Source organism: Homalodisca vitripennis, chromosome 6 (assembly GCF_021130785.1).
Source record: "Homalodisca vitripennis isolate AUS2020 chromosome 6, UT_GWSS_2.1, whole genome shotgun sequence".
NCBI lineage: Eukaryota > Metazoa > Arthropoda > Insecta > Hemiptera > Cicadellidae > Homalodisca > Homalodisca vitripennis.
In genome coordinates this window covers 152,077,552-152,096,929 of record NC_060212.1, presented here as the reverse complement: position 1 = coordinate 152,096,929, position 19,378 = coordinate 152,077,552, and the positions used below count along the sequence as shown (strand labels likewise).

Here is a 19,378-nt window from a genome sequence, read left to right as displayed (position 1 = left end):
ATCTTAGCCATTCAGAAATATTACGGATTAGCTAATCGGAGGAATACTGGAAATTTAGATAAATGAGGCAAGCAGTATGGGCTGAATATTTTCATTTGTTGTCAAGTAATGAAAATCCACAGCACGGGCTCTGTGAAAAAGGCAAAGAGAGCTGGTGTAAATATCAGCGAGCTGTCGCCAACAATGAAATATATGATCATTTGAAGCACATGCATATACCTGAAGTTATTATGAGCCAGATCAAGCCTATTATTCAGGATTTGGCAGATCCTGCCCTGTTGAAGGAATGCCTGCATGGTAAGTCCCAAAATCCCAATGAGTCGGTCAATGCTGTAATTTGGTCACGACTACCCAAAACGATGTTTGTAGGTCTACAAACCTTGGAGTTTGGTGTTTATGAAGCCATTTTAAGTTTTAACAGAGGAAATGCCACAAGGTGCCTTGTCTTGAAGGAACTGGGAATGACTGTTAGTAAAAACACAGCTTCAGTAATGAGTGAACTAGACAGACTGCGAGTGCAAAGGGGCGAGCGAAAACTTTCAAAACTCCAGAAAAAAGCCAGACAACGACATGAAAGTGCCAAAAGGAGGTTGAAAGAAGCATTTTCTGAAGAAGAGGACCCAGACCGTCCATCGTATGGTGCTGGGTTGTACTAAACAAATTTTATAGGTCAGCAATTCAATAATTTCCTAAAGGCCAAATCTTTATTTGCGTTTTCCCGAAAACCGTGATTTTTTACATAAATGACCCGATATCTTAGAAACTACAAGAGATACACTCTACAGTTTTTACCACATCCTCTTGTAGTTATTATAAACACTTTAACATGGGCTTTTTTATTTTTATTCTTTAGTTTTTTTTACAGCATGGTTTTTATGATAAAATATTAATAAAATCATAAAAATGCAAAGAAAAAAGTTAAAAGGAAACCTCGTGTTAAAATCTTTAATACATGATATATAAGTACCAAAATCATTTTCACCTCTTTAACTTTAGTAGTTTTTGAGAAAACGGGTCATCAATATTGAAAATTTAACATGGTAAAGATAATTCTATCCGAACCCCCTTAATAAAATAAGCCTGACTTTGATTTATGCATTTAGCTGTTTGTTTAAATCTTTCTGTACATGTCTTATTTTATAGCGAGTCAGAAAGAACTAGTAAGAAGACAGTTGTCTGCTGAATAATATTTATCAGATATAGATCTCGAAACAACCGTTCAAGGGCAGTAGAGTGAGTACGGCGATCCCCTGTCAACCCCTCGTCAAAAGAAACCCGTTAGGCCACGCTCCCGGCCTGGGACCCACTGTCCACCCCTTCAGAAGCAGGTAAGAAATTACCCCGACAGTTTTACGACGTGGACCTACAGTCCGTTTACCAAGCGCGGCAGTGATGATAATTAATCATAATATATAGTTATTAGATATACAACAAAACTACGTGACAAATATGAAACAAAACTAATAACATGGTGTGAATTCAGTTGTAGACCCGATGCAGGACAAAAACGGGACAAGCTTGAAGAGCGCGCAAGGAAAATATTTTATAACCCATAAAGAAAGTAAAAAAATCACAAAAAAATGTTGCGAGTGGGTTTTTGAAACTATACCATTACAAAATTAAAGCATTCCTACACTAAAGCAAAATCACGCTACTAAGAAGTGCGCACACATACCTCCACACACTCTAAAGCACTATTTCTAAATTTTATGCACTAATTTAAGAATGCTTGCACTTGCCCCTCACCATATTTGCAAAACGACCACCATCTATGGTTTTTGTTTGATAATACGTGAGCCACACACTAAATCCATATGTTTTGTAATAATTCCTAGAGGGCAATTTTTAGTTTATGTTGTTTTTCTCCTGTGCCGTCAATTTTTTATCATTATTATTCAATACTTACGGACCAGTGTGTTACAAACAAAATACAAAAACAAGTTGCGGAAAAATGTTGTACATCTAATATGAAACAGCAATATAATTCCATGTAATGTTGTTATTTAAAGCACATATTATGTTGTATTTTCATTATTACAATTATACTATTTGTTATGTAATGCGCTACAAAACCACGAATTATTGCAATAAATTAATTGGAAATGTTGTCAAAAATCTTATAAAACGAATTTCCATCGTAATTACACGAAACCAGAAACAACGTTAATCTTGGAAACTTTCTTATTGCCTATTGCCAGTATACCGTATTAAAATTTCAATTTTTAAACGATTTTCATCTTTTGAGGCTTACGAGAATGTTGTTAGTAAAATAACACGCAGGTGCACAATAAGGGATGTGGTTTACATTGTTTTAAACCATACACAATTTATGTTCTAAAGCCCTATTTTACAAATTATGGTTCACTTAGTCGTTTATTCTTATAGCTCTGGGCTGTCTATTTTGTTCATTTAAATATTTCGGAATTCCTCTCGAAACGTTCGTTTATTGACTAGTGGTAGAATTGATTATCTAATGAGTTGGACCGAAATTTATTTTGCATATTTTCAGCAATATACATTTTAAACTTCTACAATGTTTTCCATATTTAGCGTAGAATTGGGTTTAATAACTGTCTACTAATTTAATTTAAAAAATTTTTAAACCTTTCAATATGGGTCACACAAATCTATTAATTCACAAAATAATTGAACTAGTTTTCGATATTAGCTTATAAAAATAAAAGGGCTTAAATTCCACATCATGAAACTTAATTAAAATAGTAGTATAATATCCCATAAAATGTATTGCTTGAATACTTTGGCATCAAGAAGCTGGCAGGATTCTCTTATGGCTACATTTTTAAACGATTTGACCAACCGATTTGCAGATCGGTAAAATAATTTGTACGATGTGCTATGTTTACGTAGATCTCTGCTACGACCAAGCTATCAGATTATATAACAATTTTAAGTCTTCCAGAGCAGGTTTCAACACAATAAGATAACGTAGAGCTCACCCTGAAGTCAAAGCAGTCCTCCGACGGCACAAGATGCGGCGCGACAAGACATGCCAGGACATGCCGCAGCTGCCGCCGCAGCAAAAAACCTCCATTCCTGACTGACCCCAACCGGACCTTGACCGGTTTCCAGGTCAAAGGAAAAGTCCTAGGAATATCCGAGCTGATGACGCACGAAGAGCAGGACTGCCGGCGGGGCTTTCACCTCTATTTTGCAAAATCGCAAATAAACCGGTTGCTACGCACGCGGCGTCTGCTAAGCACAGGCAAATTGAGGCCTGGCTCTACCTCAAAATTACACTGTTGATGTCTGAGAAGCAGTACATAAACGTTAATTAGGGAGCCGTGTTATAGAGGGCGGGAGAGAGACAGCTGAGTTCCTTTAAAGTAGTCTTCTAGGAATCTACATTCACAATAATATTTTATTACCTTCACCCAAACAGCATAGTTTTTTAAAATCATCCTAATTAGGGTGAGACCATTTCAAACCTCCTAGAGATGACTGCGACATTCACTAGTATGGCGGGAGAGGGGATATAATATAGACTTCTTTCCATCTCCATCCGTACTGATAAATGTTTTAATAGTTCAACTTGGTCTTTAAATTACATATGTAATGAGTTTTTGAATTTTCAAACACTACGTTTCGAGATCTGCAATCTGATCTCTTCTTCAGGTAAAGAACTAACCTAATACATAATATTACAAACTAGGTTAAAATAAACAAATCTTACCAAAGCGTTGTGGTACGCTAGTTCTTTACCTGAAGAAGAGATCAGATTGCAGATCTCGAAACGTAGTGTTGCTGATTTATTGTTTCACTGAACGATGGCAAATGTTCGGAAAAATCCTGTTTCCTTCACAATCCTTCCATCGTCAAAAATAACCTACAAACAAAGAAGATTGTTATTCTTCAACATAGATGAAAATGGTTGAAAACCTCTACCTCACTTCGACAATTCAATCTAAAGTAAATATCTACATATGCGTGTATATTCTATACACTCTCTGTACATGTAAACTATTTTATCAAGTGTACGAATTGTCGGATCGATCCATTAGGGGTAGATCTAGTGGGGTAGAGTGATTGCAGATTCTGGCACTGTTGGTGGCAGTGCAATAAGTTGCATTCTTCTTACATAATTAATGATCAAGAAAATTGCCAATTAACAAATCTTGCATCTCATTGTGCTAATGTGCTGTCCGAGCGTCATCCTGTTGGATAAGGACTCTTTTTGTATTTCATGGACGTTTTTGGATATCTTCAGAAAAATGCGGCATGTCACTGTTAGTTTACAGTGAGTCAATAAATGTATTGTATTATAATATTATCCATGTAAGTTACATCTCCGTGCTTTTCAAATGAATTATTAATCACGTAATGTTTGATCGTTATTACATTAATATACAAAGAATAATCATTGTTTACTTATAATTTTATTAAAGTTAGTAAATGCATCTGGAAACTTTGATAGTTTTATTCTCCTAAGCCATCGAGTCTGTATGCGCGTTGAATGTGTCATACAAACAAAATCGGAATTATATCCCTTACCGTACACAATCAAATCTAAAAAAAACTCTTCACGTTTTTGTTATGAAGTACGTAATTTATATTAGAAATATTTCTAATCTGGGCTACCTGTATTTTCTTAGATATATTTTGTGTCGACTCATTTCAACATCCGTATTTATTGAGATTTTTAGTTTCAAATAACTTGAAAATAACTCTTATATTTAAAAATGTATTGTAGAATGTTTGGATCCCGCGTTATGGATATATTGCATACCTTCAAAATCACACACACACACACACACACACACACACACACACACACACACACACACACACACACACACACACACACACACACACACACACACACCACACACACACACACACACACACACACACACACACACACACACACACACACACACACACACACACACACACACACACACACACACACACACACACACACACACACACACACACACACACACACACACACACACACACACCACACACACACACAACACACACACACACACACACACACACACACACACACACACACACACACACACACACACACACACACACACACACACACACACACACACACACACACACACACACACACACACACACACACACACACACACACACACCACACACACACACACACACACACACACACACACACACACACACACACACACACATACACACACACACACACATACACACACACACGAGCCAACATACTGTTCTAGACCATGCAGTAGGAGTATACTCCACACTCTCTTAAAATAAGTTTTATAAAACACAATCTGTAGACTGTATATTAAATAACAAGGATATATTTTATAATGTGATAACAGGGACATAAGCTAAAGTAATAAAATCAGTTAGACTATATAATAAATAACAAGTAAATGTATTATAACGATATAACAAGACATAAGTTATAACAACAGATATACTATATACGTAATGAATAACAGGGCATAAACTATAAAGTTATAACAACAGATAGACTATATAATGAATAACAGAACATAAACTATAAAGTTATAACAACAGACTATAGCGACATAACATAGACAATACTATAAAATGATAACTGATGCAACAGTTAACAGAGGAAACTTACAGTACAACAGATTGTGATTAATTAAGTCTGCCAGTCTGTTATATTTTGGATTATTTTCATTTAGTTCTCTCTCTCTCTCTCTCTCTCTCTCTCTCTCTCTCTCTCTCTCTCTCTCTCTCTCTCTCTCTCTCTCTCTCTCGTGTGTGTGTGTGTGTTTTGTTTGATATACTCTGTATGTGGTCTTAATATATGTTAGATTCTTTCTCTGTGCTATTACACTGTTCGTTTTAGATTAAACTGAACGAAATATTCCCCGTACTACAGTAATGATGTTTTATATGACGCCTTCACAAATTGAAACGGAAATTTCAATTCATCGTAGTACCTGAACGATGTTTTAAAGCAAGGCTGAGAAGTTGAAGGCGCTACTAATAACCAAGGGCTTATGATAGTGATGAGAGAATCGAATACTTATAAGAATCGAATACGGTGTATTGGAATACTTGTATTCGAATACTTTATCTGCGCTGAGTATTTCTGACAGAGACCTGTCTTTCTTCCGTTCCGCAAGCTGTTTTTTCCTTGGTTATTTTGGAAATGCCAATTTTAAAAAGGTGGGAAAATTCTTTGCTTTTTTGTGACCGCTACAAACATGTCATATCCAAGATTTATGAAAAAATATTTGTGTTTACCTGCTACTTCATCTGAAAGACTCTCTTCTTTTACTGTAGGCTTTGTCTCCAATGATTGTGGAAATAGATTGAAGCAAAAGACCTCTATTGTATATTGTTGTAACACAATATGAAATGAAAATTTATTTTTGTCTTTATTGTTTTCAAATGTATTCATTAATTCAGTAGTTGAACAATTATACATTTTGTAAAGTTTGAACGTTTGTAATTATTTATTCCAAATGAATCTCCTCTTACGTATTATTTCAGAGTCCAGATATGTATTCATTTAAACCCCTCCAATGCATATTAATACGGCTCTTTAATAATTTATTTGAATACCATTAGTCCAAATGAACAAATACTGCATGTTTGAATTCAATCCTACCGGTAAAATCGTATTTATTTCAAAAGTATTCGAATTCATTTTGAGGTACTCGAATACTGTATGTGAATACATGGGCTGCATTTGAATATAATTCAATTCTCTATTCGATTCTCTCCCTACTAGTTTATGAATGAAAGCTTATATACCCATGTTTTACATCACTTTAAAACACACACAAAGAATAATTGGAATATCTTTTCTATTATTATAATAAAATTAGTTCACTCAACCCTGTGCAAAATTTATCAAAGTTTCATTACAATGTCTAAATATTTATTGAATTATTTGAAAAATTCTTCTTTATCAAGTATGATCGTGACTGCCATTTTATAGAATTATAATTCAATTATATTCATATTTTAGGTAACATGTTTTTCCTCAGCCATAATGTTTATGACCTACTTTTTTAAAAATTGTTCTAAAACATGTTTCAGGGTAAACCTTTTTCAGAGAATGGTAATTCTTAAAATTTAGAGTAAATCCAGTAATATTTTTAAATATTACATTTTTCCTAAAACAGTAAGCATTATCTATATAGGGGCTAGAGCCAATATAACAGTTCAATAGTGGGATTACAAGAGAACAGTAACTTTAACTGCGTCACTAGAAAACTAGTTTGGAGACAAAGTTGTCAAGGTGAGTTCTCGGTTTAAAAAATCCAAAGGTCCGTAATATTCCAGTGAGTTAATGCTGGCCGAGTATCCCTAATGCTATTAGCACTTTATATTAGTAGATTATTGTTTAGTATATTATGTTACAAGTACATGTTACTCATTAGTACTTCTTGTCAATTTAACTATTTTAGGTTGACTTTTAAATATATTTCGAGTACATAGTAGACCATTTTTTCTAAAACTCAGGGCCCTGGCGCCTTGAAAAGTATTCACTATTTAAAAATCCGGGACCACATATAGGGGACAGTAATTGAATACTTTTAATTCATCAAACCAATCAATTTGTTACAAACTAGAGGACAAAACGTAGATTGTAATCTTTTTGAGTTAGTTATATTTTGAACTATAACAAATCAAAATACCTGTATGCCTTTCAGTAAACGAAACAGTCCCCCCTAACTTAACATAATGCCAAACTCATGTTTCAAAACGTTTAATTTTTTCTAAAATTGTTAGCATAATTTTCTTTGATTGGGCCCTTAGTCTTTTTTTGAATTACACACAAGATGACACAATAAATTTCAGTTAAAGAGTATACCATCGTTGATTTTGAACGATAACCGAAACACACTTTTTAGTTTTAACGCCCACAAATGTTTATTTTTCTATAATTCGTCGTTTCAATTCAGAACGCTTTTAAGAACGCTTTAAATTTAAATTTAAGCGTGTGAATAGAATTGTTCTATAATTTTTATAGACATATTTTCTGTCTGGACCATGCTATTCATAATCTTTGACTTTTTAAAATATTAATGGTAAATTCTTATTCATAAACAGACTTTGACTTGATATCACCTGTATTTTATCAAGTGAAATAATGAAATAATGATTTATTTCCAATTATTTTTTACATAGTTATATACATACATAACTCATCTGGAAATTTCCTGGCCACCTTTTACAAGTATAGTGGCCAGGTGAAAAAAAAAAACAAATTTGTAATTTAAATAGAAATTTAAAATCAAATTATGAGTCTAGCATTAAAATTATAGTTGAAAAAAGGTCTATATTCAAAGTGCAATACTTACCAAACGTTTAGTATTTGGCTCTGGATTTAGCAAAGTTTTAAACTGTTCAAGATTAAATCTAAAAAATAATTGTTGCCCGTACATTAACTTTATACACAGCCTGACTTTAGTCATGAGCACTTTTTAAAGTAGTACAAATAAACAATGTTCGATACTCTTCTCAAAAAAATATTCAGGAATCCTGTATTACTACAAAATATACCCTCAGAATAAATACAAAATCAATTTTTAGGTTATCCAGGTGATTTTAGCTCACCTATTTTCAAATGTCTTCTTTCTCCAGCGTGAATATGTGGGTGGAATATGCATACTAGATAGTGAGCGAGTAAGTCAGTCGACCACCCTCACTGAATAGGTATATTATAAGTGACCAAGTTGGGTTTCTGATGGTTACATGATTTGTCACACATTTGTCATAGTTAAGTGTAACAAAAACAGTAACGTTAGTTTCAAGAATAAAATGAACCTAGGCCTGCCGTGGCCATGTAATACGCTGGTCAGAAATCACAACAAATGAGTATATGGAGATGGCACAATGCCCCTTAAGTATATACTTAACAAAACTGTCATTACTATTATTATTTATTATAAAATGAAACCATTATTTGTGTTAGTTTTATAAAGACATTTGATGGTGACAGGTGAAATTTCATACCTTCGTTCCATAAAGCCGCACACTTATTCTAATTGTCCAAACCTATGTTTCATTCCCACACTCCGTCCTACTTTATTAAGCTTGGGAACTCGTCAACACATGCGTCACATGAACCCTTATCTGGATACCTAGATATCCATCTGAGGTCAGTGATGGAACTAATAAATCCCCATTTCCGCACTCCATCGCGATCCCCATCTCTAACAGGGGTTACATGTTGGGAGTGTACAAATTGAGAACTAAAAATATAGAAAGTATAGCCTTTATTATAAACCCGAGTAAGTAGATTTTGCCGTTGTGTTGTGACCTCCTCCCTAAGGAAAGGATCCCTACACCTTCTCAATAAATATGTTAGTCAAAAATACTATTTCTTATTCTTATTTCGTTACTTAAAGTATTATGGATACGATTTTGGGATACAATTTTTACAGCAAGGGTTAAAACATGATATTGACCTGATATTTTAAAACTAGATGACTAGGCGTCTAGAGAAACCACCAGCCAGTTTCTGATGAATGAAATCCGATTTCTGCCGGCCTATACGCACGACAAGTGTTGAACGATTTGACCGTGAGTGTTGAAATTCGGCGTAAAAGTTTACCTCTACATCGCTATTGGAAATGGTAAATATGGTCCATTGTTAGCCTTTGATGTTGACAACGAGAAAAACGCAGAATAAACAAATTTGTAAACAGAGTATAATAATATGGCATTTTTCAGTAACCAAATCAAAGACAGTTACTTATCGAAAATTATGACAAATTTCAGTCTTATAATTTGGATCATAATTCAGAACTGGAGTACATTGCGATAATTCTTCATATTAAACACACCTGTATTTTTATCCGAACGTTGCATTTTCCTAGAGTAATGATCTTAAAAGAGGGAATAATTCCAGCCATCTAAAAACCAATGGAGTTTTTGTAGTATTTGTAACCGTTTTGCAGACGAAAGTAGACTCAGTGGCTGCTCGTGTACAGACGTCGAACAAGGAAATATTACAATACATTTTTTAATCAATTATTATTTCCTTAAAACTTGTCCATATATTTAAATTTAACCATCAGCGAACTAATTGGTTAAGCGTTTAGCGCTGTCTTACCCACCAGTTGATGACTAAAGCAGATTACTGTCGTGTTTGTGTTCGTCTGTATAAAATATCTTTTGAATGAATCAGATTTTAGGTTCTTAAATTGGTTGAAACTCCATCTCTATTACCTCTATATCGAAACTGAAAATGAGAAAAAAATCCATTAGGAGTTACTTCAGGCCAGGATGTTGTCCGCTGTATGGCGGAAGCGTCCCCACGTAGACAACTGTGATGTGGGTTTAAACCTTGTATATCCTAAGTGTCTTTTAATTATTAAGGGATGTATGAATGCCAGTTTTATAACAAATGCTACACCGTTACTAATGTTGATCTTGTCGAAATTGCAACTGTGGAAACTTTTGAGATTAAATTATATTTTAAGCGACGATATCGTTCTGTTGATTTCAATTATCTTCAATTTAAAAATAGCAAACGTGAATTACATTATTTATATTTTGGTTCACTTAAACTTAACATGAATAAATAACTAGAGCTCTGCTGATTGACACGCACTTTTGGTTTCAAGTTACCATCAATTAAAACGTTTTGCAAGAAAGCTGTAACTGCAAACTAGCCATTTCTTGCTTGTCACAGACTAGGGCTGTATGGTCCTTTGAATCTTTGAACCAGAGCACTACTCGAAAATGCATTTAGAGGAATTATTATTCTCGTAGCTTTACGAAAGAACCGATAAAGTTAAGAGGGCTCACTTTCAAATCGGTTCGGAACCGAAGTATGTGAGGGATACGATCGCTTGTACCTTAATTGAGACAACTGCTTTTTTTTGGAACAACTGCAGCACTTTGCATTCATTTTTTTGTCTTCATCTAAAGTAGTGTTGGGAAAATTGAGATTGATAGATTACTCTGCTCTTGATTCAGCGATTGCTGCAGCTGCCTACATTGTGGCTCTTACACTCCACGTTGGGAGACGAGACAGTGGACTTGGTACGTAGCGTGGTTTTTCTTTTCTGGCTTTCATCATCACTGCATTGAAGTTCGGTAAGCTAAAAAGCTGATGTGAGTTAAGGATTGTAATAGTAGACACAACAATAAATAGCTAACAAAAATTATTTTAAAAGTTACATTGTAAACAAAGCTTTGTAAATAAAACAATTTCTTTAGAACGCATAGATTTATTTAAAATTACAAAACTCCTCTAAGACCAGAGATACTGGTCATACCCTTCCTCGCCCGAAGCGCATGTGCCCATAATCGTCAAACTTATCCTCGGGGTCCCCACGCTTCCCAAACCTCATGTGTCCGTAGTCATCAAATTGGCGTTTGGCGAGTTCAGGTAACTCGTCATCGTCCAGAAGCACCTGGGCGCGCAGGTATTGAGGACGAAGTTCGGCGCGATGCCCGGGAGGTAGGTCTGCCGCAACCAGCAGCAGGTACAGTCCCAGTGACACTACGACTGCTGTCATCGAACTGCTCGCCATCTTCTGGAACTTACAGTTGTTCTAGAGAACATACAGCACAGAGAGGCATAACTAGAGTGTTGGGCTCAAGGGTAAGTCTGCCGCAGCCAGGTATAATCCATGGAACAACATTTATGTTTTCACTGAACTGCTCGCTATGCTCTGGAACTTGTAGTTATAGAGAATATAAGTATATAGAGGAACGACACTTACCTTCGAACTGTGCTGCGCTCGTAGTTATAGAGACGACACGCGAGTGCTGCGCTCGAGGATACGTCTGCCAGGTATAATCCAAGGAACACCACTTATGCTTTCACTGAACTGCTCGCTATGCTCTGGAACTTGTAGTTATAGAGAACGTAAGTATATAGAGGAACGACACGCGAGTGCTGCGCTCGAGGATACGTCTGCCGCTGCCAGGTATAATCCAAGGAACACCACTTATGCTTTCACTGAACTGCTCGCTATGCTCTGGAACTTGTAGTTATAGAGAACGTAAGTATATAAAGGAACGACACCCGAGTGCTGCGCTCGAGGATACGTCTGCCGCAGCCAGGTATAATCCAAGGAACACCACTTATGCCTTCGCTGAAATCCTCGCTATCCTCTGGAACTTACAGTAGTTATAGAGGACATAAGTATATAAAGGAACGACACCCGAGTGCTGCGCTCGAGGATACGTCTGCCGCAGCCAGGTATAATCCAAGGAACACCACTTATGCCTTCGCTGAAATCCTCGCTATCCTCTGGAACTTACAGTAGTTATAGAGGACATAAGTATATAAAGGAACGACACCCGAGTGCTGCGCTCGAGGATACGTCTGCCGCAGCCAGGTATAATCCTAGAAACATAGTTGGTTTGCTATAGTTTGGACACTCTTGGGTGGCTGTGTAATGGATGTAGTCCTAGATGACTTTCAGTAAGGCATCAATGTGTCTAATGTTGTGAATATATAATATAAGCTAATGTGTGTTACTAATGATACTAACGGCATCATGATACTCAACACTAATGGTCCTCCACCTCTACTCACAAAACAAGAGCTAAATTTCCTTTATACTGAATATCTCCTCTGCTGAAACTATTCTTACCTGTTAGTCCTCAGATTTTACTGCTTAACACATGCCTTTTTGTTTATGAACAGATAACATAAAAGGCCAATACAAAAGATATGCACGTTGTTGTTGGTTTTTGTGTTTTACTCAACATTTTTTGATAAATCAAAAGGCCATAAACGATCTATCACAGGTACATCTCAAAGAAGAAGCCATTGGCCATTGGATTGAGAGAGTTGGTTCTCATTAAAAATTGTCGATACTAAATAAAGTTTTCTATAACGAATATAAGCTTAGAGGAAGGACTTTTATGCTTGAACTCCAATTGACTCTTGTAAGACTTATAGGTTCTAAAACTTTTTGTGCATGCTGAAACTAATCTAGGAGAACTTTATTTTAACCGAATACAAGTTAAAACTTAAAACTCAAATGTTCTGCTATCTAGATGAAATCTCTGTATTTCATCAAAGAACATAATATGTTTGCCATCAATCTTGTTTGTCTCATTCTTACATGCGATTCGAACTTCTGATGAGAATACTGCAGACTGCGGATGAGCCTTGGAGATTCAGGAGAGGGCTGCAGATGATCAAAAATAAAACATAATATTTTATTTATTCTTTGGGTTCAGGAAGATGCTGTTAGTATTTCCAAAGATATACATACACATAGAGTTACAATGTTCAGGCAAAGCTTTCTCCGTCACTATTTACATATTTTACAAAACTTCAAAAGTGTTATATAATTAAAATCCCACACTTAGTTAGCACTACATGTGGTGAGGTTATTTACATCTAAATCTGTCTTATAGAGTATACGAGTATATAGTCCATTCAATACGTAGGCTACTTAACAACATTAATTAATTATAATGTAAAAGAGTAGAAAAAATTATAATTTTGTTTAGATTATCTTCCAATAAGTATATTCCACAGTTTTATATTATAGGTGCAGGAACAATATTAAATTCAGTAACTTTTACTCTTTAATTTGTGTCATGACATTACGCGATATGCTTCATATAAACATATATTTAGTAAGCATTCAATGCGTTTATGTTCTGTGTACACTTTTTATAATTTCCGTTAGTTAATCCATAGAAGCTTGTAATTTTTTCGATTAAATCATCTATATTGCAATATTGAACAAACTGAAGAGCACTTGCAATTATGTTATTGATAAGTTTAAAATAAAGCATTTCCTACAGTTCTAAGTAAAAAAAAATAGGACGTAAAAGGAATTCATGTCTGCATTCTATTATTGTGGTATTATCAAGATTACTAACAGTGTAACCAATTCTTCTGCAAAGGAAATTTAAGTTTAATAATGAAACTACATTTGTTTACTAATCCATAGTACGAATAAAATTCCACATGCATTCTTTCGAACGTTTGAATTTTTAAAGATTTTAATCACATTTTCCTTTGGTCCATACCTAATTTTGTAAATTTTACAAGTGACTATAATGCGTTGACTCTATTCGTTAACTATTAAGACTCTCGATTTTACTTTAGGTAATATTTTGTAAACTTTGGCCTCATTTTCTAAGTGTAAATTAACCTTTTTATAATATAAAACTCATTTAATATACCCATCGCTTATTTTTGGAGAGTAAAACTAAAGTTTTCACTGATTTTGGAAAAAGTAACATAAATATCGTATTTAAAGATTCATTCTTGTATTTTATAGACGATAAACAGTCATTTTTCACTAAATGAGATTTATGATGGTGTGCTATAACAGACTCTTTGGTAAATTATTACACTTAACAACAAATGTTTGAAAACACATTTAAGTTTGATTAATTAGATTTCATGTACCTGAGAAACGCTCGATAGTAAAAGGCACTGTGAACTGAGATGAATTGAATTGAATAATTAGTAAATATTTGTATTATCCAGTAATAGAATAGTTGAGATGCGTTATTTCAAATTCTATTCATTTCTGGAGTGATAACATAAATCCTGTAACAATAAATAAGATTACCCTTTAATGGTTGTTAGCTTTATGTTGTCAGGTACACTTGCACGATATGATAATTAAGGGGTTTATTATTTAATATAGAATTGTTTACCGCACATTTTACATGTCCCTGATAATCATGTTTCTAATCTTGAATGTGACGTAGGCGTAAATGATATTTCTTGTCAAAGAGCTATGGAGTAAAAATAAAAATAAAATGTTAAGTCTGACTCATGTAGTATACTACATTATAAAAGCAATGATTATAACAATATTCAACGTTTGAATGATATAAAATGGCATACTGAAATGTTATGTTTAATGTATAATAAAAAACAGTATATATATATATATATATATATATATATATATATATACATATATATATATATATATATATATATATATATATATATATATATATATATATATATATATATATAGCAAAAGTATAATGTAGTACACTACATGAGTCAGACTTAACATTTATTTTTATTCCATAGCTCTTTGACAAGAAATATCATTTACGCCTACGTCACATTCAAGATTAGAAACATGATTATCAGGGATATATAAAATGTGCGGTAAACAATTCTATATTAAATAATAAACCCCTTAATTATCATTAATTGTGCATATATATATATATATATATATATGCACAATTAATTATTTTTGTAAAAAAAATTTGAACACCAAAAAGGGAAGAAATATATATGTAGCTAATGATAATGCACTATAAAAGGGTTTAGTACCCTAAATCATATATTTTATTTTAGCAAAATTTCAATAGCAAGGTGGCAAATCGAATTTGCCCGAAAGGATTAAAACTATCTAAATCCATTGTGGTAATAATAATGTTATCTCTTTGCATATGCCGTTATACTCATATTGTATCGAGTATACATCTCTCTGATACAGGGTGACAATTAAGTCTGGAACCTCTTTTTTAATTTTTGAACCACAATAGAAAGAAATACCAAAGTTCACACGTGCTTACTGGTGATAGTAACGCACACATCTGCCCAATTACCGACCAGATAATCCCTTTGGGGGACGGTCCACAAGGGAGGGGAACATTTTGAACACTTACTTTGATCACAGGTACTTAAAAATTGGTGTTTACTTGTAATACTTAATAATTTACATTGTTCAATTGTTTTAAAATTCAAATAGCTATAACTACTGAATGAATCCACCTTTTGAAGTCCGATTTGCGGCATTGTACTCTGCTAAGTAAGACCTTTAATTTGATACCAAACTTGACCTATGCTGCTATTTAAGAATTTTGTCTGACTCCTTGTGGACCGTCCCCCAAAGGGATTATCCGGTCGGTAATTGGGCAGATGTGTGCGTTACTATCACCAGTAAGCACGTGTGAACTTTGGTATTTCTTTATATTGTGGTTTAAAAATTTAAAAAAGGTTCCAGACTTAATTGTCACCCTATATACTCGATAATAGAGTATATATAACAAAGTGGTGTTTTGCATAGTTCTATTCTTCAGTTTTATCAGAGTTAGGATACCTACGAATTTCGCATAAACCGTCTTTAGTCGTCACGTGAAATACAAAAAATAGTTCACTTTAAATAAAAATGTATTAAATATCAGCAATAGTAAATTTCATTTGGGGAACTTCCGTGTTATCTTCAGTGTCTTTTAAATGGAAAAACGAAGAAAACAAATAAGAAACTTCTGTTAAGTGTCTGGGTCTACACTTAAAGTAATAAGCTCACAACTGAACGGTTACGTGAAAAACATGGAAAAGGCTAGCACGGGACTTGCGCTAAAATCGTCTCATCAAGATATGTTCATAGCAAGATATGTTTTGTTTTATCCATTTCAAACTACGTGTGATGTTTTTTTTCATAAGTATGGACAGAACCAATATTGAAGTAAGGGATAATATTTAGTAATCCAGCTATCTTAAATACAGTGCCGTCAATATATCCAATGCTTTAAAATTTATTTCAATTATACCATTTATACTATTTATTTATTTCTGTGTTTTACTTAACGATCTACATCGTTAGTAACCTTATGTAGTAACAATTAAAAAAAATCTAGTTCTTTTAATTTCATTCTATCAAATAGAGTATGTCCTAGAAACGTGTCCTATATGAGATACGTATATGTTTTTAAAGTTTGTTTAAAAATATAATTGCAGTATTTTAAATATATTAACACTTACTTCAGAGACAGCCCATACTTCCAGAACAAGACTTGCGACTTTACTTGGAACCACTTTAATTATGACAGTGAGTTCCAGTGTTTTAGTCCTGTACATAAGGTAGTTAGACAACCAATCTAAAATTCTAGTACATTCGAATATATTTTTCATCCATTTTAATCTACTTTGTGATGTACGTAGTTAGTATCTGGATGAATAATCATGAATTAACATTAGTTACTAACAAATGATTACGATAAATGTTTTCTGGTGGAAGATAGTCCCTTCCATTTTCACATAAAACGTGAAAATAGGCTTTGTTACGTTTTACTTTAACGAGTTTTAAGTATTTCCTACACCTTAAAAATAAAATATTGATTCCATATTTCCGATTCGATTACGGTCAAAAAGTAAAAAAATTAAACACTTTTATTTCAATTTTTTTTTAAGGGAGGCCGATCCCCTTTTAAGCCTTATTCTATCCGTCCTCATGGGCCACTGGCCTGTGCGAGGATCTTATCAAACGGAATAAGGGAGAGTCGATACAGTACAAGGTTGAAGGTACTGATAAAAAGTGCAACGGTCACAGACAGGATATGAACCTGCGCTATCTCTAACTCAGACCCAAAGTCCAACGACTTAGACCGCTCGGCTATCGGCACTCCCAAAAAAATAATTAAAAATAAATGACATTCTGATTTCTTAGAGTTTGGCAGCAAGATGCACAACACAGTTCGTATAGATAGGGTAATTTAAACCGAGGGATTATTTCACTCTTCCATTTTCTACCGGTATGATATGTTTAACAATGCCTAAGAAAACGTTTTACAGCAGTTACGAAACAGTATCGAATATTTAGAATTTATGAATGAAGTGAGTAGGATGTTTACTATGTTGTCTGAGTCACAAGATGTAAATCAGGCTTCATAACAAAATAATATGGTATATATTCTAAAACGTAGTAAAGAACGTTTATTTTTACAACAACCATCGATTATTTATTTTACAGACTGGAGAGGTTTATTATTAGCGTAGAGTTTCAGACTGAAGGAATAAATTTATATTTATTTATTTATTTTGCAATGCCAATTTTATATTAAACATAATTTTGATTAACAATAAAAATGCTCTTTTATAACTCTGTTAAACTTTGTATTTTATATTTGTTTTCTTTAAAAAATTAGTTACAAATATTGCAATGAGAAAATATTTCTGCCATAACATTTATGTATATAGTCCAATTTTGACCGAAGCTATTATAGACCACAGTAAAAATGTTTGATAACATACATATCTAAACTTGGACTTGTTTTCAATCTGCAATACACATGCTTAAGCTCATATAAGAAAATGTGGATTAAAATTATAGTTAGTAAGACATTACAACTTTTTGATGATGTAGTTATTGGCTGATCGTAACTGGAAAAAATGTAATTTCCATTTATCTATCTGTGTATCCACATAATATCTCGAGAACTAATTACAATTTTGTATGAAGCTTCATTTCTATTTAAGCAACATCGCGTTTGAGGATTGTGCATGTCACTCATGTGATTTGGCAGAGCGTTAGTGAATACTGAATACTAGTGAACATGAGCATTGTTGGTAAACATGATGGCAACTAGAACATTGCAAATAAACAAATTTGTACACTGAGTACAATCAATGGGATTTTAACCTGTGACACAGTAACATGTTATATGGCATAATAAAATGAGATATATACTTTAAATTTGTTCATGCAACCTCACTGTATGTTGTTACGCGACATGTGCATAGCACTTAGTTAACATGATTTGCTAATCTTGATTCAGGTAAGTCATAAAAATATTAACACAAGATTTTTTACGTAGAAAGTAAAATACGCGTAAAGTAAAATCGGATACCAGTGCCTCTGCGCAGCGATTATAAACTTTAGCGGAAGCTTCGGTGTAAAACAAAAGTAATTTCAAAAAAATATTAAACAAATAATTAAAGTATATTGTACTTTAAGAATACAAATTGCAATATTATTTGTTTGTATAATTCATAAAACACGTTCAAGTATTAAAAAATTCAACAGTAAACCATACTAAGCTTTATACTGATATTGTTCACACGGACTCTGCAGAGGGTAGTTGTTTATGTTACACTCAATTTTACGTAAACTCAGAAACTTAATTGATGATTTTTGATAGCTCGTTTGATTTCGTTTGAGAAAAATCAAAAATTTTAATTAATATTTTATTGTAATTAAAGACATAATGTATTTTATTGCAATTTTGTTTTTCGATCATCCCTGAATTAGCCTTATTACTAATTGAATCATAGACAAACCCTACAAGCGTGAACTCTGACTGCCATCGCTTACAGCGAACACAGCCTACCTGTTTAACACTCACTTGTTATAGTATGACTCTGCAGGACTTGGACGCAATATCAACGGCAGTGCCACTGCTCACCCGGTCTTTCTGCAGACGACTGGCACCCCGGGACATCATCTTGCTTTTTTATCTCAGCTTATTGTTTTGCCCGGTAGAGGGGGTGATTGAAGCTGTCAGCGTCCCCCGAGACCCCTTCCCGATGATTTTCCAATCCTACCAACCCACGCCATCCAGGCAGAGATGTTTACCGCAACGCTAATAATTCAATTACAGTATTCTGCAATATTTTTCTTTGAAGCATCGTGTTGAACCAACATTCTACAAAAGAGACGCCGGTTTATACTGA

At 33.9% G+C, this 19,378-nt stretch overlaps 1 protein-coding gene across 7 annotated transcripts; it reads right to left on the bottom strand.

Moving 5' to 3' along the window:
• Positions 1-11,179: 11,179 nt before the first annotated feature.
• LOC124365285 (drosulfakinins) lies at positions 11,180-19,152 on the bottom strand. 7 transcript variants are annotated; one of them, XM_046821248.1, is made up of 2 exons: positions 19,051-19,152; positions 11,180-11,504 (listed from the first exon to the last, which is right to left on the bottom strand). In XM_046821248.1, exon 2 carries the CDS (start codon positions 11,499-11,501, stop codon positions 11,238-11,240), a length of 264 nt encoding a protein of 87 aa, XP_046677204.1. In that variant the 5' UTR covers positions 11,502-11,504; positions 19,051-19,152; the 3' UTR covers positions 11,180-11,237. The 7 variants fall into 7 exon arrangements, with proteins under 7 accessions (XP_046677204.1, XP_046677205.1, XP_046677208.1 ...); XM_046821249.1 differs by having other exon boundaries at positions 11,180-11,510; positions 19,051-19,151; XM_046821252.1 differs by having other exon boundaries at positions 11,180-11,510; positions 19,036-19,141.
• Positions 19,153-19,378: the final 226 nt, after the last annotated feature.

What these genes read in the sequence shown, in the direction of transcription:
- LOC124365285 (XM_046821248.1), bottom strand. Translation starts at nt 11,501, where the DNA reads ATGGCGAGCAGTTCGATGACAGCAGTCGTAGTGTCACTGGGACTGTAC.